This window comes from Oncorhynchus tshawytscha, linkage group LG17 (genome assembly GCF_018296145.1).
Source record: "Oncorhynchus tshawytscha isolate Ot180627B linkage group LG17, Otsh_v2.0, whole genome shotgun sequence".
Lineage (NCBI taxonomy): Eukaryota > Metazoa > Chordata > Actinopteri > Salmoniformes > Salmonidae > Oncorhynchus > Oncorhynchus tshawytscha.
Window position 1 is genome coordinate 1,331,384 of NC_056445.1, and position 22,072 is coordinate 1,353,455.

Genomic DNA, 22,072 nt, shown 5'->3' on the forward strand with positions numbered 1-22,072 from the left:
TTATTGAAATTCTCAATTATGGTGGATTTATCAGTGGTGACAGTGTTTCCCATCTTCAGTGCAGTGGGCAGCTGGGAGGAGGTGTTCTTATTCTCCATGGACTTTACAGTGTCCCAGAACTTTTTTGAGTTAGTGTTTCAGGAAGCAAATTTCTGCTTGAAAAAGCTAGCCTGGGCTTTTCTAACTGCCTGTGTATAATGGTTTCTAGCTTCCCTGAACAGCTGCATATCACAGGGGCTGTTCGATGCTAATGCAGAACACCATAGGATGTTTTTGTGTTGGTTAAGGGCAGTCAGGTCTGGGGAGAACCAAGGGCTATATCTGTTCCTGGTTCTAAATTTCTTGAATGGGGCATGTTTATTGAAGATGGTTAGGAAGGCATTTAAAAAAAATATCCAGGCATCCTCTACTGACGGGATGAGATCAATATCCTTCCAGGATACCCCGGCCAGGTCGATTAGAAAGGCCTGCTCGCTGAAGTGTTTCAGGGAGCGTTTGACGGTGATGAGTGGAGGTCGTTTGACCGCTGACCCATTACGGATGCAGGCAATGAGGCAGTGATCGCTGAGATCTTGGTTGAAGACAGCAGAGGTGTATTTAGAGGGCAAGTTGGTTAGGATGATATCTATGAGGGTGCCCGTGTTTAATGTTTTTATGGAGGTACCTGGTAGGTTCATTGATAATTTGTGTGAGATTGAGGGCATCAAGTTTAGATTGTAGGATGGCTGGGGTGTTAAGCATGTTCCAGTTTAGGTCGCCTAGCAGCACGAGCTCTGAAGATAGATGGGGGGCATTCAGTTCACATATGGTGTCCAGAGCACAGCTGGGGGCAGAGGGTGGTCTATAGCAGGCGGCAACGGTGAGAGACTTGTTTTTAGAGAGGTGGATTTTTAAAAGTAGAAGTTCAAATTGTTTGGGTACAGACCTGGATAGTAGGGCAGAACTCTGCAGGCTATCTTTGCAGTAGATTGTAACACCGCCCCCTTTGGCAGTTCTATCTTGTCTGAAAATGTAGTTTGGAATTAAAATTTCAGAATTTTTGGTGGTCTTCCTAAGCCAGGATTCAGACACAGCTAGAACATCCGGGTTGGCAGAGTGTGCTAAAGCAGTGAATAGAACAAACTTAGGGAGGAGGCTTCTCATGTTAACATGCATGAAACCAAGGCTATTACGGTTACAGAAGTCGTCAAAAGAGAGCGCCTGGGGAATAGGAGTGGAGCTAGGCACTGCAGGGCCTGGATTCACCTCTACATCGCCAGAGGAACAGAGGAGGAGTAGAATAAGGGTGCGGCTAAAAGCAATAAGAATTGGTCGTCTAGAACGTCTGGAAAGGAGGTTTCTGGGGGCGATAAAATAACATCAAGGTATAATATACAGACAAAGGTATGGTAGGATGTGAATACAGTGGAGGTAAACCTAGGTATTGAGTAATGAAGAGAGAGATATTGTCTCTAGAAACATCATTGAAACCAGGAGATGTCATTGCATGTGTGGGTGGTGGAACTAATAGGTTGGATAAGGTATAGTGAGCAGGACTAGAGGCTCTACAGTGAAATAAGCCAATAAACACTAACCAGAACAGCAATGGACAAGGCATATTGACATTAAGGAGAGGCATGCTTAGTCGAGTGATCAAAAGAGTCCGGTGAGTGGAGAGGTTGGTTGGGGTAACTTCCGGCGCCGACAGAGATGGCCGCCTCGCTTCGCGTTCCTAGGAAACTATGCAGTTTTTAGTTTTTTTACGTGTTATTTCTAACATTAGTACCCCAGGTCATCTTAGGTTTCATTACATACAGTCGAGAAGAACTACTGAATATAAGATCAGCGTCAACTCACCATCAGTACGACCAAGAATATGTTAATCGCGACGCGGATCCTGTGTTCTGCCTTACAAACAGGACAACGGAGGGGATTCCATGCAGCGACCCAAAAAAACGACTCCGAAAAAGAGGGAAACGAGGCGGTCTTCTGGTCAGACTCCGGAGACGGGCACACCGTGCACCACTCCCTAGCATTCTTCTTGCCAATGTCCAGTCTCTTGACAACAAGGTTGATGAAATCCGAGCAAGGGTAGCATTCCAGAGGGACATCAGAGACTGTAACGTTCTATGCTTCACGGAAACATGGCTCACTGGAGAGACGCTATCCGAGGCGGTGCAGCCGCGGGTTTCTCCACGCATCACGCCGACAGAAACAAACATCTTTCTGGTAAGAAGAGGGGCTGGGGCGTATGCCTTATGACTAACGTGACATGGTGTGATGAAAGAAACATACAGGAACAGGAACTCAAATCCTTCTGTTCACCTGATTTAGAATTCCTCACAATCAAATGTAGACCGCATTATCTACCAAGAGAATTCTCTTCGATTATAATCACAGCCGTATATATCCCCCCCCAAGCAGACACATCGATGGCTCTGAACGAACTTTATTTAACTCTCTGCAAACTGGAAACGACCTATCCGGAGGCTGCATTCATTGTAGCTGGGGATTTTAACAAGGCTAATCTGGAAACAAGACTCCCTATATTTTATCAGCATATCGATTGCGCAACCAGGGGTGGAAAGACCTTGGATCATTGTTACTCTAACTTCCGCGACGCATATAAGGCCCTGCCCCGCCCCCCTTTCGGAAAAGCTGACCACGACTCCATTTTGTTGATCCCTGCCTACAGACAGAAACTAAAACAAGAAGCTCCCACGCTGAGGTCTGTTCAACGCTGGTCTGACCAAGCTGACTCCACACTCCAAGACTGCTTCCATCACGTGGACTGGGAGATGTTTCGTATTGCGTCAGACAACAACATTGACGAATACGCTGATTCGGTGTGTGAGTTCATTAGAACGTGCGTTGAAGATGTCGTTCCCACAGCAACGATTAAAACATTCCCTAACCAGAAACCGTGGATTGATGGCAGCATTCGTGTGAAACTGAAAGCGCGAACCACTGCTTTTAATCAGGGCAAGGTGTCTGGTGACATGACTGAATACAAACAGTGCAGCTATTCCCTCCGCAAGGCTATTAAACAAGCTAAGCGTCAGTACAGAGACAAAGTAGAATCTCAATTCAACGGCTCAGACACAAGAGGCATGTGGCAGGGTCTACAGTCAATCACGGACTACAGGAAGAAATCCAGCCCAGTCACGGACCAGGATGTCTTGCTCCCAGGCAGACTAAATAACTTTTTGCCCGCTTTGAGGACAATACAGTGCCACTGACACGGCCTGCAATGAAAACATGCGGTCTCTCCTTCACTGCAGCCGAGGTGAGTAAGACATTTAAACGTGTTAACCCTCGCAAGGCTGCAGGCCCAGACGGCATCCCCAGCCGCGCCCTCAGAGCATGCGCAGACCAGCTGGCCGGTGTGTTTACGGACATATTCAATCAATCCCTATACCAGTCTGCTGTTCCCACATGCTTCAAGAGGGCCACCATTGTTCCTGTTCCCAAGAAAGCTAAGGTAACTGAGCTAAACGACTACCGTCCCGTAGCACTCACATCCGTCATCATGAAGTGCTTTGAGAGACTAGTCAAGGACCATATCACCTCCACCCTACCTGACACCCTAGACCCACTCCAATTTGCTTACCGCCCAAATAGGTCCACAGACGATGCAATCTCAACCACACTGCACACTGCCCTAACCCATCTGGACAAGAGGAATACCTATGTGAGAATGCTGTTCATCTACTACAGCTCGGCATTCAACACCATAGTACCCTCCAAGCTCGTCATCAAGCTCGAGACCCTGGGTCTCGACCCCGCCCTGTGCAACTGGGTACTGGAATTCCTGACGGGCCGCCCCCAGGTGGTGAGGGTAGGCAACAACATCTCCTCCCCGCTGATCCTCAACACTGGGGCCCCACAAGGGTGCGTTCTGAGCCCTCTCCTGTACTCCCTGTTCACCCACGACTGCGTGGCCACGCACGCCTCCAACTCAATCATCAAGTTTGCGGACGACACAACAGTGGTAGGCTTGATTACCAACAACGACGAGACGGCCTACAGGGAGGAGGTGAGGGCCCTCGGAGTGTGGTGTCAGGAAAATAACCTCACACTCAACGTCAACAAAACTAAGGAGATGATTGTGGACTTCAGGAAACAGCAGAGGGAACACCCCCTATCCACATCGATGGAACAGTAGTGGAGAGGGTAGCAAGTTTTAAGTTCCTCGGCATACACATCACAGACAAACTGAATTGGTCCACTCACACAGACAGCATCGTGAAGAAGGCGCAGCAGCGCCTCTTCAACCTCAGGAGGCTGAAGAAATTCGGCTTGTCACCAAAAGCACTCACAAACTTCTACAGATGCACAATCGAGAGCATCCTGGCGGGCTGTATCACCGCCTGGTACGGCAACTGCTCCGCCCTCAACCGTAAGGCTCTCCAGAGGGTAGTGAGGTCTGCACAACGCATCACCGGGGGCAAACTACCTGCCCTCCAGGACACCTACACCACCCGATGTTACAGGAAGGCCATAAAGATCATCAAGGACATCAACCACCCGAGCCACTGCCTGTTCACCCCGCTATCATCCAGAAGGCGAGGTCAGTACAGGTGCATCAAAGCTGGGACCGAGAGACTGAAAAACAGCTTCTATCTCAAGGCCATCAGACTGTTAAACAGCCACCACTAACATTGAGTGGCTGCTGCCAACACACTGACACTGACACTGACTCAACTCCACCCACTTTAATAATGGGAATTGATGGGAAATGATGTAAATATATCACTAGCCACTTTAAACAATGCTACCTTATATAATGTTTACATACCCTACATTATTCATCTCATATGCATACGTATATACTGTACTCTATATCATCGACTGCATCCTTATGTAATACATGTATCACTAGCCACTTTAACTATGCCACTTGGTTTACATACTCATCTCATATGTATATACTGTACTCGATATCAGCTACTGTATCTTGCCTATGCTGCTCTGTACCATCACTCATTCATATATCCTTATGTACATATTCTTTATCCCATTACACTGTGTATAAGACAGTAGTTTTGGAATTGTTAGTTAGATTACTTGTTGGTTATTACTGCATTGTCGGAACTAGAAGCACAAGCATTTCGCTACACTCGCATTAACATCTGCTAACCATGTGTATGTGACAAATAAAATTTGATTTGATTTGATTTGGGTCACAGCGATTTAGACAGCTAGCCAGGCCATCGGTAGCAAGCTAGCATAGGATGGAGGTCTGTTATTAGCCACCTCTTGCGTTCCGTTAGTAGATTAGTGGGGTTCCGTGTGGTAGAGGGGATTAATCCAAATCACACAACAACAACAAAAATAAAAACAATAGATATAGTTATAGAGGCCCAAGAAGAAAAAAAACATTTAATAATAATAAAAATAAATAAATCAATTGTCCGATTGTCTATTCAGATAGCAGCCGATAAGACAGCTAACGGTTAGCAGGCCAAAGATGGGCGTTCAGGTAATGTCGCGACGGAGGAGCCAGCCGGATAACTCCTTCGGGTAGATAACATCGGCAGTCCAGTTGTGAAGGCCCGGTGGGGCTCCGCGTAGGCAGTAAAACAGGTCCGGATAGGTGACTGCAGCCCAGGAGTGATTGATGGAACTCTTCAGCTGGCTAGCTCCGGAATAATTTATGTTTGCTCCGGAATCGACGAAAGCCGATAGTCACACGGATAGCAGCTAGCTAGCTGTGAGATCCAGGTATGAATGTCCAGAGTTAGCGGTTGAAATCCAGGGACATGGAGAGAAAAATTGGTCCGGTATGTTCCGTTCCGAGCTGCGCTGCGCCGTACAAAACCGGCGATAGATTTTCGAGCTAAAGGATAGCTGATGACCACAAACCGTGGTTAGCTGAATACTAACGATTTGCCAGTAAAGAAGCTAACTAGCTTCTGAACTAGCTTCTGAACTAGCTTCTGAACTAGCTTCTGAACTAGCTTCTGAACTAGCTTCTGAACTAGCTTCTAAACTAGCTTCTGGCTAGTTTCAGGCTAGCTTCTTGGAGTATTACAGATTTGAGGTAAATAATACTTTTTTATAAATATATATTGGTGAGGCGGGTTGCAGGAGAGTGTTTTGAAGATGAGTTTATGGAAAATGTAAAAAATGTGAAAAAAGTTGTAAATATATACGGGACACGACAAGACGAGGACAAAAGACGTCTGAAGTGCTATGCCATCTTGGATAGAAAGTTTGAAAACGTTTGACCTCTGTCATTGCCAACAAAGTATTGAGATAAACTTTTGTTATTGACCAAATACTTATTTTCCACCATAATTTGCAAATAAATTCATTAAAAATCCTACAATGTGATTTTCTGGATTTTTTTTTCTCATTTTGTCTGTCATAGTTGAAGTGTACCTATGATGAAAATTATAGGCCTCTCTCATCTTTTTAAGTGGGAGAACTTGCACAATTGGTGGCTGACTAAATACTTTTTTGCCCCACTGTATGTCATACCCCCCTGTACATTGGCTATGTACCGGTACTCCATGTACATGACCTTGTTATTGCTATTTACTTTTTTACCATAAACATTTTTTAACTCTGCTTTGTTGGGACAGGGCTCGTAAGTAAGAATTTTACAGTAAAGTCTTCACCTGTTGTATTCGGCGTATTTGACAAATACAATTTTATTTTGACACACACAAAGATACACCCCAGTTTGACAAAATCACTAAGTTGGGTATAGAGGCCTCTCTCCTCACGAGGAACACATTTGCCTCAAAGGGGCAATCTGCAGTTGCTACATCAATTTTTTACTTTTAATTAATGATTTATACTGATTAATTCTTCAAGAATATAGCTTAAATGTTTCAGGAGCTTAGTTCAACAGATGTACCCCATCAGAACCCAAAATATAAACTGGTTTTACTCCTTTGCTTGTAAAACAAAGGAATTGTAAACAAACACTGTATTGCCACAAAACAAGGTTTAAACTATGATTTTGTTATTATGAATGGTTAGTCTTTCCATACATAGCTCTATCCATACATTTGGGGTGGCAGGGTAGCCTAGTGGTTAGAGCGTTGGACTAGTAACCGGAAGGTTGCAAGTTCTATAATCCCGAGCTGACAAGGTACAAATCTGTTGTTCTGCCCCTGAACAGGCAGTTAACCCACTGTTCCGAGGCCATCATTGAAAATAAGAATTTGTTCTTAACTGACTTGCCTAGTTAAGGTAATAATTTGAGTGTTTAGATTTCTTCAGCCCCATCCCACATGGGAACACCACGTCATTTCAATGTGAATATAAAATCACATTTTATTAGTCACATGCGCCTGCAATATTTGTGTTGTGGAGAAATGACCAGGCAGGAGACGGGAGTACAGTTAGTTTTCGTTTAGTCAAAACCCGTCGTGCTCTACAGTTCGCGGCACCCCAGTGCGCATGTCCATTTCCTATTAGGTGTAATAACGTAACACTGCCGTAACACTCCCGTCCAAGCATTTCGCTACACTCGCATTAACATCTGCTAACCATGTGTATGTGACAAATAAAATTTGATTTAATGCATTACTGCTTAGTAACAGCACAGTAACTAATATAAACAGATGTAGATCCCAGATACTACACTCCTCCCCCATAGTGTTTAACTCCCAGAGAACAAGGTAAATATGTTAGGTAACTACTAATGCAATATTTGAACAATGCATTCTTTAAAAAATTTCAACTACTGGGTTGAAGCAGACTTTTCAGAGCCCAGCACAAATCCAGGGGATTATTCTGCCCTGAAGATGGAGTTTGTGTCCTAATAACTAACCCAGGTAATGTCCTTTTTCTTTCCTTTTATCTAGGACATATTAAAATGTTTGTTTTACTGTCTGTTACCTCCTTAACCAGCTCAACTCACAGGTCAAGCTTTTGAGGTGCCCTTCGCTGTCGAATAGGATATCTCCGCTCCTCCTGGGCTTCCTGTGGGCCAGGTTCGGGTGGAAGGTCAGGCTCTGTCTCTCCCGTACATCCACAGTCAGGAGAATAGTCCTGGGGGTCGTTATTGTTCTTGTTCGCTCGGCATGTCTCTGCTGGGGCGTTGGACCGTAGCAGATGATCCACATGAACGTTGACCTGTCGATGACCAATTTGGACTTGGTAAGTCAAAGGTCCTCTGCGTTGCAAGATCACACCTGAGTTCCACAGGCGCTTAGGGTGTCTGAAATCACGTACCATCAACCTCTCTTCCTCTTTGAATTCTCTGACAGTCTTTGAGTGTCTGTCATGAGCTTTCTTCTGCTGTAGCTGGTGCTTTGCCACAGTGCTTGACAAGTCTGGTTTCAACAATGTCAGGCGGGTACGTGGTTGGCGTTTCAGAAACAGTTCAGCTGGTGTACATTCCGTTACTGTGTGTGGGGTGTTACGGTAAGTAAACAGGAACCGGGGAAGCCTTTGGTGGATGGGCACAGACTGAACCTCGAGTCTAGTCCAGGCCTTCTTAAAGGTTTGCACGGCTCTCTCCGCTGCTCCGTTTGATGCCGGATGGTAAGGTGGTGACAGGATGTGCCTTACTCCGTTGTTCTTGAAAAACATTTCAAAATCGTTTGACGTGAACGGAGGGCCATTGTCCGATACGAGCTCCTTGACTAGTCCAAAGGATGCAAACAGGTGTCTGAGAAGATTGATGGTCTTCTCAGCTGTGGTCAGTTGAGTAGGGAACACTTCCATCCACTTGGAATGTACATCGACGACAACAAGGAAATGTTGCTTGTCAATTTCGGCGTAATCCACATGGATGCGTTCCCAAGGTGTAGCAGCCCAGGACCATGGATGAAGAGGTGCAGCAGCAGGCTTGTTGCGAACAGCTTCACAAGGTGAGCAGTGGCCTACATTCTGTTGAATGTCCTGATCCAGTCCAGGCCACCACAGATAACTGTGAGCGAGTGCTTTCATTCGAGTGATCCCTGGATGTCCCTCATGCAGGTCAGATAGCAGTCTCCTCTGTAATTTGTGAGGTACCACCACCCTTGATCCCCACAGAACACACCCTTGATCAGTGGACAACTGGTCTTTCTTGACGATGAATGGACGAAGGTTATCGTCATTTACGAAGGTTGGCCAACCGCCTAATGTTAAGTCCAAGACTTTGGAAAGCACTGGGTCTTTCCTTGTTTCCTCTGCTATGTCAGAAGCAGATATGGGCAGTTAATCAATGAGAGAGATCTGGAAGACTGCTCTATCATCTTCACTGTCAGAGTCACTATTGCATCGGCATTTGCGTGATCACTGGATCGTCTGTACTCAATCTCGTAGTCGTAGCCTAACAATATCAGAGCCCAACGTTGCATTCGAAGTGCAGCAAGGGTTGGTATAGCTGATTTTGGTCCAAGGATGGCCAGCAGAGGCTTGTGATCTGTCAGCAGTTGGAACTTCCTTCCGTAGAGGTATTTGTGAAACTTCTTCACTCTGAATATTATGCTCAGGGCTTCCTTCTCAATTTGAGCATAATTTCTCTCACTTGGTGACAGAGTCCATGATGCAAATGCAATAGGGTGTTCTTCACCTGACGGTAGAACATGTGAGATGACGGCTCCTACTCCGTATGGAGATGCATCACACGCAAGTCTCAGCTTCATCACTGTGTTATAGTGGGCAAGCCACTTGCTCTTTAGCAGACGCTGTTTGCAAGTCTTGAATGATTCTTCGCATTGTGGGGACCAATTCCACTTTGTATCGGCCTGCAGCAGTTGGTGAAGCGGATGCAACAATGTGGACAAGTTTGCCACAAAATTTCCGTAATAGTTCAGGAGCCCCAAAAATGACCTCAGCTCTGAGATATTTGTGGGTGCTGATGCGTTTACGATTGCTTCCACCTTGCTGTTGGTTGGGTGCAGGCCTTGTGCATCAATCTTGTATCCGAGATACTCCACTGAGTCCTGGAGGAATTCACACTTGCTGCGTTTCATTCTCACTCTGTATTTCTCCAGTCTTGACATCACTTTGTCCAGCACTACAAGGTGCTCTCAATGGTTGGTGCTGACACGAGGATGTCGTCCATGAAGCACACAACATGGTCTATACCGTCCAAGATCTGATCCATTGTTTGTTGGAATATCGCTGGAGCTGTCGAGATTCCATAGGCCAAGCGATTGAATCTGAATAGCCCCTTGTGTGTATTGATGGTCAGATACTGTTGACTCCGGATCCAGCTTCAGTTGCTGATAAGCGAATGCCAGGTCCAGCTTACTGAAAACCTTCCCACCAGCTAGAGTGGCAAACAGATCTTCAGCGTTTGGTAGTGGATATTCCTCTGGTAGTATGCAGCGATTTACTGTGACCTTGTAGTCACCGCACATTCTGACGGTCTTGTCTTTCTTTGGGACTACAACAATCGGAGCGGCCCAGTCGCTCCTCGCTACTTTCGTGATTATGTTATTCTTCTGTAGGCGGTCCAGTTCCATCTCTACTGCTTCCTTAAGAGCATAGGGAACCGGATGTGGTTTGTGAAAGATAGGCTTGGTTCCTTCTTGCACTCTGACTTTTCCTGTGAAGTCTTGTATTTCGCCGTAGTCATCTTTGAAAAGTTCTTTGTGCGTTTCCAGCATGTTAGTGAGTGTAGCCTGACTCACTGGTTTGTCATTTCTGAGACTGAAGATTTCTCCCCAGTTCAACTTGATCTTTTGTAGCCAGTTTCTGCCTATCAAGGCTGATTTTTCTCCTTTAACAATGACAAGTGGTAGCGTCCACTCCTTCCCCTCATACCGGGCTGGTACCTGGATCTGCCCTAACACAGGAATAGTATCACCAGTGTATGAAGAAAGGCGGATGGACGCGGGCTGAAGAGGGAACTCTTTCAGTTTTTCTTTGTAGAGTCTCTCTGGAACCAGAGATAGACGCTCCGGTGTCCAGCTGCATTTTTACTGGTTTTCCCGCTAACTCCATGTTGAGATAGATTCCATCTTTTAGTTGTTGAGCTGTGTACACTGTGAACAGTTCCAATACTGTTTCAGTTGTACCTTCCTCTTCTTGTGCTGCGTCTGACACTTTGTGCGCTCTTGCTGTGCGTTTCGAAGCTTTACACACTCTCTGTAAATGTCCAACCTTTCCACAATTGTGGCACTTTTCATTTTGGAATCGACATTCACTGTGCTGATGATTATCTCCCCCACATCTGTAGCAACTTGGCTTAAACCTTTGAGATGCGGGCTGCTTTGTTCTTGTGTAACCTTGAGGACGCGACTGAAAAAAGTGTGACTTTTGTGAGCTTTTTTCACCACGTTCATCACTGACCTTGTGAACACCTTTCTGACGTTCTGCACGTCCCGATAGCTCAATAGTATCCCTGTGGGCAAGCTCGAGTCCAAGTGCTATATCACAGGCTTTCTTAAAGGTCAGGTCCTTCTCTGTGCTATATCACAGGCTTTCTTAAAGGTCAGGTCCTTCTCTTCTCTGAGAATTGGCTTAGGCTTGAAATACCTTGCAAGAGTTTCAGTCAGTTCTGCATAGTTCAACTCCACTGCTTTCATTGGTTCAATGAGACCTTTCAGCAATCCATACTCAGTTGGACCCAAAACACTGAGAAATACGTCTGCTTTCTTTCCATCTTTGATTTCATTTGCAGCCAGCCAACGCTGAAAACGCTCCAAATAGGAACCAAAATCCTCTTTTGTAGCCTCAAACTCTGGTACTTGACCAATGGTTGCCATTTTCACAGTTAATTGTTCAGTTTCCTTGTATTCCTTTAATTTTCATCTAATTCTTCACTTCAGAAGTTTCTGCAATTACTTCATTCACTGCACTCATTTGTAATAATGTACACATCCTCGTCGCCACTGTAATATTTGTGTTGTGGAGAAATGACCAGGCAGGAGACGGGAGTACAGTTAGTTTTCGTTTAGTCAAAACCCCTCGTGCTCTACAGTTCGCGGCACCCCAGTGCGCATGTGCATTTCCTATTAGGTGTAGTAACGTAACACTGCCGTAATGCATTACTGCTTAGTAACAGCACAGTAACTAATATAAACAGATGTAGATCCCAGATACTACAGCGCCTAATACAACAGGTGAAATATTTACTTTACAAGCCCTTAACCAACCATGCAGTTTAAAGAAAAATAAGAGTTAAGAAAAGATTTGCTAAATAGGCAAAAGTTTTTTTTTAAAGAGTCAATGTGCGGGGGTACAGGTTGTCAGGGTAATTGAGGTAATATGTGCATGTACTGTAGGTGGAGGAAAGTGAATAATTGGGTATTATTTATTTGAGATGTTGATCAATGAGATTACAACCTATATTCACCCGCTCAAAAAGACAGCTAAAGGTTTGATGAATTTCCTTTTGTGTTATCCCTATGCTTTCAACCATCTAAAACCACAACCAATTCCAATGGAAAAACAATACCCAATTTTTTGTTTAGTTGTCACCCAAATGTCTATCACTACATGTGCTTTCAAATATTTAAAAGCACAGCAAAGTTGCAACAGGAATACAATGTCAGATATTCTGTTAATTTATAGGTCTACAACATCACTGTGCTTCATCTAATAACAGAACCAAAAGACCTGGATTGCAGTTGAGATTACATTAAAAGTACATGGTGCAAGTGGTCAATGCCGAGTTCTTTACAGCAATAGTGAAGCTCTCCACAGACCTGCAAGGACCTATTCATGTTATCTTGAACATGCACACCGTTGCTTTATATATTATTACCCCAAAATGTGGGCATTAATGTGTTACTCCTTTTAAGGTTGAGTATAACATTAGTTTGTAAGTTAACGTTAGGCTACTTATTGTATTACAAAAGTAATATTGAAATGTTTTTGGTTTACAAAGCAAACCAAATGTGACAGACTGGTTCAAATCGGTCTTATATAGCAACATTTTAAATTGTGTTTTTTTACATTGGATAAAAGTAGAGACACAGAGCTTGAAAATGGTATATCATACGCTACAGTTGAGGAACAATGGGACCATAATTCTGCTTTGAAAGTGGATCAACTTGTAAACTCACTTTTGAGAAAATGGCCTTTGAATGTTTTGGTACTGCTACTGGAGAGCCCTTCTTTGTCTACATCGATTCAGCATTGTTCACACCCTCTTAGGCTTTAGTCCCACCCATCTCTTTAAAGTTTGATCTGAACATTCTGTACTAACTACAGCAGGCAAGCACCCAAGCTAACTTGCTAGATGCTTCCAGACACAAATGAGAGAACAGCTCATTCAACATTAGTTGCTGTGGCGGAGCTGGTTATGCTGTTATGTTATCCAGAGCGTTGGTGACTGCAACTGTGCTGTCAGATTGTCCGTTTTTAACGTTAGAAGGTTTCGCTCTCGGAGCATTCAGGATGCACACTGGACGCTCTGGCCGATGAGTAGGGTTGATCCGAATGTTCTGACCTCACAACGGCAGTCAAACACCCAAGCTAACTGGCTAACTTGCTAGCTACTTCCAGACACACATGAGAGAACACCCCCCTCTGACCATTTTACTTGCCCTAGCAGAGCTGGCTAGGCTATTTTCATGTTTTCCAGAGCTGTGCAGCTATAACTGCAGCTGGCCATAATTTAATTACTCTTTTTTTGCTGAGATTTATTGACACAGGCCATACTCAATGGGTGTTGAGCATTTGTAAATTCATCAGTTATTCTGCACTCTGGCACTCTCAGGCGAGAGTGCTCTGAAATCGGAGTAGAGGTTCCCTGCATAGTGTAGTATTTTGTTAAGACAAGTAGCTAGCTAGCTAGGTAAACAATGAACCATAATCCCAACTCATTACATTACTACCCTGCATGAATCTGCAGGTAGCTAACCAACCAGGATCAATGTTAGCTAGCTAACATTAGGCTATAACTAGCCAAGCAAATGGCTCTGAGATATGAAAAATAAGATCATACATGTAACATTAGCTAGCGAGACAGCCAGCTAATGTTAGCTAGCTAGCTAACAGTACACTAACTTGAAATGAAAAGACTTTATGTCCAAATTAGAAACATGTAATTTCGGAAAATGTAGCTGGCTAGACTATCTTACCAGTCCGTATACATTATGGTCAGATGCTTCTCCATAGTTTGAAGATGTAATCTGGAGACAGATGTTTTCTCCATTTCCTTAGCTGTCATAATCTATCTTTCCACTGATTTCAAAACTCGGTCCTCCAGAAAGTGAAGAGCAACACTTATGCAGTTCTACTAAGCAATATACTTGTTTTAAAAAGCCGCTTTAGACATGATTACCTACACATACTAGCCAGCTCAAATAGACAGCGCTATATGGCAGACCAATCCAAACTCATCTCTCGGCATGTCCAGCCCACTCATTATCTCAGCCAATTATGGCTAGCAGGAAGGTTGCTTACTTTCTCTGTGGCTAAACCAACTAGGCTCATAATTGAACTATTTTATTTGTATTTACAGATGGCATACACGTTTTTAATTAAGGCACATGAAAGTTCACATGTTCCAGAAGGCATTTCTTCCAAAATAATGCATTTTGTAGTGCTACCTGTCCCAGACCTGCTGTTTTCAATTCTCTAGAGACAGCATGAGCGGTAGAGATACTCTGAATGATCGGCTATGAAAAGCCAACTGACATTTACTCCTGAGGTGCTGACCTGTTGCACCCTCGACAACCACTGTGATTATTATTATTTAACCCTGCCAGTCATCTATGAACATTTGAACATCTTGGCCATGTTCTGTTATAATCTCCACCCTGCACAGCCAGAAGAGGACTGGCCACCCCTCAGCGCCTGGTTCCTCTCTAGGTTTCTTCCTAGGTTCTGGCCTTTCTATGGGGTTTTTCCTAGCCACCGTGCTTCTACACCTGCATTGCTTGCTGTTTGGGGTTTTAGGCTGGGTTTCTGTACAGCACTTTGAGATATCAGCTGATGTAAGAAGGGCTTTTTAAATGAATTTGATTCGATTTTGATTTTAAAAAAGATGTTCAAATGTAGTGACCCGTGACATATGTCTAGTTTCCTGAAACATGTCACAAATATCAACATTTAAAAGAGATGTGTCTACTGCTTGGATAGTTCCATCTGAACCTCTGGCTTTAATTCGTATATGTTGGGCACTTATCATTACATCTGAAATCCTAGGAATCCCTTGGCCTATTGAACTGTCTATTTTTAGATACATTCTGGGTTGAATTGAAACAATAGCTGTTTGCAAATGCTATACAGTGTATAGGCCTAATTTTTTCAAACCCTTAAAAAAAATCATATTCTTATGAACTGTTAGTCCTATTGACTCGAAACATGGTATGTATGCTCAGGGCACTTGTCTTTAACAAGTTTTTAAAAGTTTGATATCTCCCAAGATGGCATGAAAATTGGCCAATCAAAAAATGTCAAACTGTTTCCCCTTTTAATTAAACGCATGATAACTGCATGTCACTTTGCTGCATTAACTTGAAACGTGTCATGTCGGTCAATGACACCATCCGGATGGTACATATCAAGTTTGGTGTTGCTATCTTTAAAAAAAGATGGACATTCCAGGCCAGTTAATAGCACTATAGCAAATTTAGGGATATAACTTCTGGAATGTTAAAATGAAAGTAATGCAACTTGGTATACTTTATGTAAATAAGGACAGTAGCCTATGGCAGTGCTGTGCGGGACTGTAAACAGAAAATTGTCTAACCCTGTTCTTGTGCTAGGACAACAAAATGCGGCTTCATGTTGACTGTTTTGTGCTGTTATATGTACCAAAAAATGATGCCAATTCCCATATTGTATGTACTGTAGCCAACTACTCTTTTGTTTTCATGCCATATACAATATATAGGACCAGGCTACCTAAAAAGTTTCCGCATAAGAACATTAATCTAATTTGAAGTTGACATGGACACACACATACACACACAGCCCAGGCCACTCACGGTCAAACTTGACCAGGCTGTCTCTGTTGCAATTGCTGGAGGCAGATCCAGAGTTCACACCCTCAGAGGAGATGCTGAGCTTGGTGTTGGGGTCTCTCTTGGGTTTGGGCGGCGGTAGCTTACGGGAGTTGGGGCTCCCATCCTCATCACCCCCGCCGACAGAGTGTAGAGACTGGGAACGCACAGTGAAGCCCTGGCCACAGGAGGAGGGAAGGCGGTCCTGGGGCGCCGGCATGGTCATGAAGCCCATGCGGAAGTGTTTCCCTGCGTAGCTTCCCTCCGTCACCCTCGCCACATCCTCACCGATCCTGCCAGGAAAGATCTTTTAAATCATTTTGTTTCATCCATAAATCACATTACATATGCAAAATGATTCAGACATACCAAATGTCATAGATGCAAGGACACAATCATGGACCCAAAAAGCACCTTCTCCTCCATATTACCAAGTTGCCTATGACTATGACAGCTGATGCACACACGTGCACACATACACACACAGCCTCAGGCACGCACTCACACACACACACACACGACAACAACAGAGAATATATACAGACAGCTTAAATATGTGTCCTATCTGTCCCATATACACTGAGTGCATAAAACATTAAGAACACCTTCCTATTATTGAGGTGCCCTAGCCTTAATTCACCATGTTTGGTCATTGTCTCTACAAGGACAAGCTGTTGAAAGCGTTCCACAGGGATGGTGTCCCATGTTGACTCCAATGCAGTTGTGTCAAGTTGGCTGGATGTCCCAAGAATGGTGGTGGACCATTCTTGATACACACAGGGAACTGTTGAGTGTGAAAAACCCAGCAGCATTGCAGTTCTTGACACAAACCGGTGCGCATGGCACATACTACCATACCCTGTTCAAAGACACGTAAATCTTATGTCTTGCCCACTCTGAATGGCACACATATCTATTTTCTCTCCTTCATATACACCGATTGAAGTGGGTTTAACTAGCGACATCAATAAGGGATCATACCTTTCACCTGGACTCCTCTCCCCTGTAACTATTCCGCAGGTCGTTGCTGTAAATGACAATGTGTTCTGAGTCAACTTACCTGGTAAAATAAGGGTAAATTTAAAATACAAAAAAAAGATGCACCTCTCATGGAAATGTGTCATAATGTTTTGTACACCCAGTATATACCTACAGTCAAAATAGCAGGTTTAGTGGAAAATATTGTGTTTCACTTGCAAAGTTTATCAAAGTACTAATCGGCAGTTGTATGTTTGTTTGTAGACTCCGCTCACAAACCCAAAAAGGAGTAAGCACAAACTCCCAGAAAATTCTTGCCATATACAGTACCAGTCAAAAGTTAGGACACAACTACTCATTCAAGGGTTTTTCTTTATTTTTTATATTTTCTACATTGTAAACTCAGAAAAAGAAGAAACGTCCTCTCACTGTCAACTGTGTTTATTTTCAGCAAACTTAAAATGTGTAAATGTTTGTGTGAACATAACACGATTCAACATCTGAGACATAAACTGACATGTTCCACAGACATGTGACTAACGGAAATTGAATAATGTGTCCCTAAACAAAGGGGGAATCAAAAGTAACTGTCAGTATCTGGTGTGGCCACCAGCTGCATTAAGTACTGCTGTGCATCTCCTCCCCATGGACTGCAACAGATTTGAAAGTTATTGCTGTGAGATGTTACCCACTCTTCCACCAAGTCACCTGCAAGTTCCCAGACATTTCTGGGGGGAATGGTCCTAGCCCTCACCCTCCGATCCAACAGGTCCCAGACGTGCTCAATGGGATTGAGATCCGGGCTCTTCGCTGGCCATGGCAGAACACTGACATTCCTGTCTTGCAGGAAATCACGTGCAGAACAAGCAGTATGGCTGGTGGCATTGTCATGCTGGAGGGTCATGTCAGGATGATCCTGCAGGAAGGGTACCACATGAGGGAGGAGAATGTCTTCCCTGTAATGCACAGTGTTGAGATTGCCTAAAATGACAACAAGCTCAGTCCGATGATGCTATGACACACCGCCCCAGATGATTGACCCTCCGCCTCCAAATTGATCCCGCTTCAGAGTACAGGCCTCGGTGTAATGCTCATTCCTTCAACGAAAAATGCAAATTCGACCATCATCCCTGGTGAGACAAAACCGCGACTCGTCAGAGAAGAACACTTTTTGCCAGACCTGTCTGGTCCAGCGACGGTGGGTTTGTGCCCATAGATGACGTTGTTGCCGGTGATGTCTGGTGAGGACCTGCCTTACAACAGGCCTACAAGCCCTCAGTCCAGCCTCTCTCAGCCTATTGCGGACAGTCTGAGCACTGATGGAGGGATTGTGCGTTCCTGGTGTAACTTGGGCAGTTGTCGTTACCATCCTGTACCTGTCCCGCAGGTGTGATGTTCAGATGTACCAATCCTGTGCAGGGGTTGTTACACTTGGTCTGCCACTGCGAGGACGATCAGCTGTCCGTCCTGTCTCCCTGTAGCGCTGTCTTAGGTGTCTCACAGTACGGACATTGCAATTTATTGCCCTGGCCACATTTGCAGTCCTCATGCCTCCTTGCAGCATGCCTAAGGCACGTTCACGGAGATGAGCAGGGACGCATATTTCTATTGGTGTTTTTCAGAGTCAGTAGATAGGCCTCTTTAGTGTCCTAAGTTTTCATAACTGTGACCTTAATTGCCTACCATCTGTAAGCAATTAGTGTCTTAACGACCATTCCACAAGTGTTCATTAATTGTTTATGGTTCAATGAACAAGCATGGGAAACAGTGTTAAACCCTTTACAATGAAGATCTGTGAAGTTATTTGGATTTTAACGAATTATCTTTGAAAGACAGGGTCCTGAAAAAGGGACGTTTCTTTTTTTGCTGAATTTGAATTAATAGTGAAGATCATGAAATAACACATGGAATCAGACAGTAACCAAAAAAGTGCTCAACAATTCAAAATAGATTTTTGATTTTAGATTCTTCAAAGTAGCCTCCCTTTGATGACAGCTTTGCACACTCTTGGCATTCCCTCAACCAGCTTCACCTGGAATGCTTTTCCAACATTTTTGAAGGAGTTCAAACATATGATGAGCACTTGTTGGCTGCTTTTCCTTCACTCTGCAGTCTAACTCTACCCAAACCATCTCAATTGGGTTGAGTTTGGGTGATTGTGGAGGCCAGCTCATCTGATACAGCACTCCATCACTCTCCTTCTTGGTCAAATAGCACTTACACAGCCTGGAGGTGTGTTTTGGGTCACTGTCCTGTTGAAAAACAAATGATAGTCCCAATAAGAGCAAACCAGATGAGATGGCGTATCGCTGCAGAATGCTGTGGTGGCAATGCTGGTTAAGTGTGCATTGACTTCTAAATAAATCACCAGCAAAGCACCCCCACACCATCACATCTCCTTTTCCATGCCTCACGGTGGGAACCTACACTGCGTATCAGAAAGACATGGAGGTTGGAACCAAAAATCTCAAATTTGGACTCATAAGACTAAAGGACTGTTTTCCACTGGTCTAATGCCCATTACTTGTGTTTCTTGGCCCAAGCAAGTCTCTTCATCTTATTGGTGTCCTTTAGTCATGTTTTTTTCGCAGCAAATCAACCATAAAGGCTTGATTCACACAGACTTCTCTGAGTTGTTGATGTTGAGATGTGTCTTTTACTTGAACTCATTGAAGCATTTATTTGGGCTGAAATTTCTGAGGCTGGTAACTCTAATGAACTTATCTGCAGCAGTGAGAACTATGGTTCTTCCTTTCCTATGGCGGTCCTCGTGAGAGCCAGTTTCATCATACCGCTTGATGGTTTTAACCTTAATTTAAACAGGGAGCCACATTGAGATTAAAAATCTATTTTACAAGAGAGCCCTGTACACATTACAATACAAACAGAATATTAAAACAACATACACATATGTGTTTAACAGAATATAATTCAGCACAATAAACAAAAATAAACATGTTGTCATGACTTTCACCGAAGTCGGTTCCTCTCCATGTTCGGGCGGTGTACGGCGGTCGGTGTCACCGGTCTTCTAGCCATCCTTGATCCACCTTTCAGTTTCCATTTGTTTTGCCTTGTTTTCCTACACACCTGGTTTTCATTTCCCTCATTAATTGTTGTGTATTTAACCCTCTGTTCCCCCCATGTCTTTGTGCGGAATTGTTTGTTGTAAGTGCTTGTGCACATGTTTACTGGTGCGCGTCGGGTTTTGTTCCCATGTTGGTTATTTCTTTATGCCGTTGGTTGAAATTAAACTGCTCCAGCTATTACCTTGTTCTTCTCTCCTGCGTCTGACTTCCCTGCCACCAGTTACGCACCCCTTACAGAATTACGCACCGAACAGGAGCAGGTGCCCCTGGTATAGGAGTCGAGGAGCACGTCCAGGAGCAAGCGGCGATGTTCCACCATCTCTGCGCTGCCACGGACCGCATCGTCCAAACCATGGACCGCTGGGAGAGACAAGGAGTTCCTACAGCGCCTCCACCAGCCCAACCAGGGCCTCCACTACTCGCCTCCTCTTCATCCTGGGTTTCCTCTTGCAGCTAGATCTCTACCTGGCAACCGTTCACCCAGCTCCTTCGGGCCGTGAGTGGGTGTCCGTCCTCGTCTTGTGCCTCTAAGGGAAAGCCCTGCAGTGGGCCAACGCCGTGTGTGGAGAAGGAGACGCGGCGCTGGACCATTTCGAGGATTTCACCCATCTTCAATCACCCGCCCGAGGGTAGAGCGGTGGGTGAAAGTCTCTACCATCTGAGGCAGGGGACGAGGAGAATCCAGGAGTTCGCAATGGACTTTCGGACCCTGGCCGCCGGCGTGGGATGGAGCGACAGGGCCCTGATCGACCAATATTGCTGCAGTTTGCGCGAGGACGTCCGTCGGGTGTTCGCCTGCAGGGACACCACCCTCACCTTCGACCAGCTGGTGGACCTGTCCATTCGGTTGGTTACCTGTTACCTGTTGGTGGACCTGTCCAACCTGCTGGCTACCCGGGGACGTCCAGAGCGGGGTCTGTCCATCTCCCAGCACCACCACTCCGATGCCCACGGAGTTGGGAGGTGCAGAGGTCACACTGCCGGTCGGTTCCTCTGCGGATCGAGGCAGCTGGCAGGGCAGTCTGGTGTCACCCCAGGTGAGCCGGCACCATTCTCACCCAGAGCCCTCTGTTAAACACATTTTTTTGTATGTCACTTTTCCTGAATTTTCCCCGCAAGAAGGTGCCTTCTTCTCAATGAAGCTCAGCCCGGCGGAGCGAGTCTATGACGTGGGGGACCGAGAGCTGTTGACTGTCATCAAGGCTTTGAAGGCGTGGAGACATTGGCTTGAGGGGGCAAAACACCCTTTCCTCATCTGGACTGACCACCGCAATTTGGAGTACATCCGGGCGGCTGAAACCTCGCCAGGCAAGGTGGGCCATGTTTTTTACCCGTTTAGTTTTCACCCTTTCGTACAGACCAGGTTCCCAGAATGCTAAGGCAGACACACTGTCCCGGCTGTATGACACAGAGGAGAGGCCCATGGATCCCACCCCATACTCCCGGCCACCTGCCTGGTGGCGCCGGTAGTGTGGGAGCTGGATGCGGACATTGAGCAGGCGCTACATGCAGAACCCACTCCCCTCCAGTGTCCCGCTGGGCGTCTGTACGTTCCGTCTGCTGTCCCGTGACCGGAAATGCATTCTAGGTGACCGCCTCATGAAGCTGGTTGACAGAATGTCAGGATTGTTTAAAACTGTCTTTAAGGCAATATATTTTGATTTATTTAACACGTTTTTGCTTATTACATGATAACATATTTGTAATTTCATAGTTTTGATGTCTTGAATATTATTTTACAATGTAGAAAATAGTACAAATAAAGAAAAACCTTGGAATGAGTAGGTGTGTCCAAACTTTTGACTGGTACTGTACACATCCCAACCAGAAGCCATGAATCACAGGTAAAAGCTGTCACTTTCAAGGAGTGGGACACTAATCCGGATGCATCTAAGAAATCCCACTACTCCTTCCAACGAACCATCAAACAGGCAAGGCATCATCAGTAAAGGACCAAGAATCCTACTACACCAGCTCTGACGCTCATCGGATGTGGCAGGGCTTGCAAACTACCAAATATTACACAGAGAAACCCAGCCTCGAGCTGTCCATCAACGTGAGCCTTTTTATTTTTATTTATTTCACCTTTATTTAACCAGGTAGGCTAGTTGAGAACAAGTTCTCATTTACAACTGCGACCTGGCCAAGATAAAGCATAGCAGTGTGAGCAGA

General features: G+C 44.9%; 1 protein-coding gene across 1 annotated transcript in view; it reads right to left on the bottom strand.

Moving 5' to 3' along the window:
• Positions 1–22,072, bottom strand: part of nyap2a (neuronal tyrosine-phosphorylated phosphoinositide-3-kinase adaptor 2a) — a 121,344-nt gene that overhangs the window by 65,529 nt on the left and 33,743 nt on the right. The window contains exon 3 of the mRNA XM_024376671.1: positions 15,819–16,126. Coding sequence (XP_024232439.1) covers positions 15,819–16,126 — 308 coding nt within the window. The remainder of the gene's footprint in view (positions 1–15,818; positions 16,127–22,072) is intronic.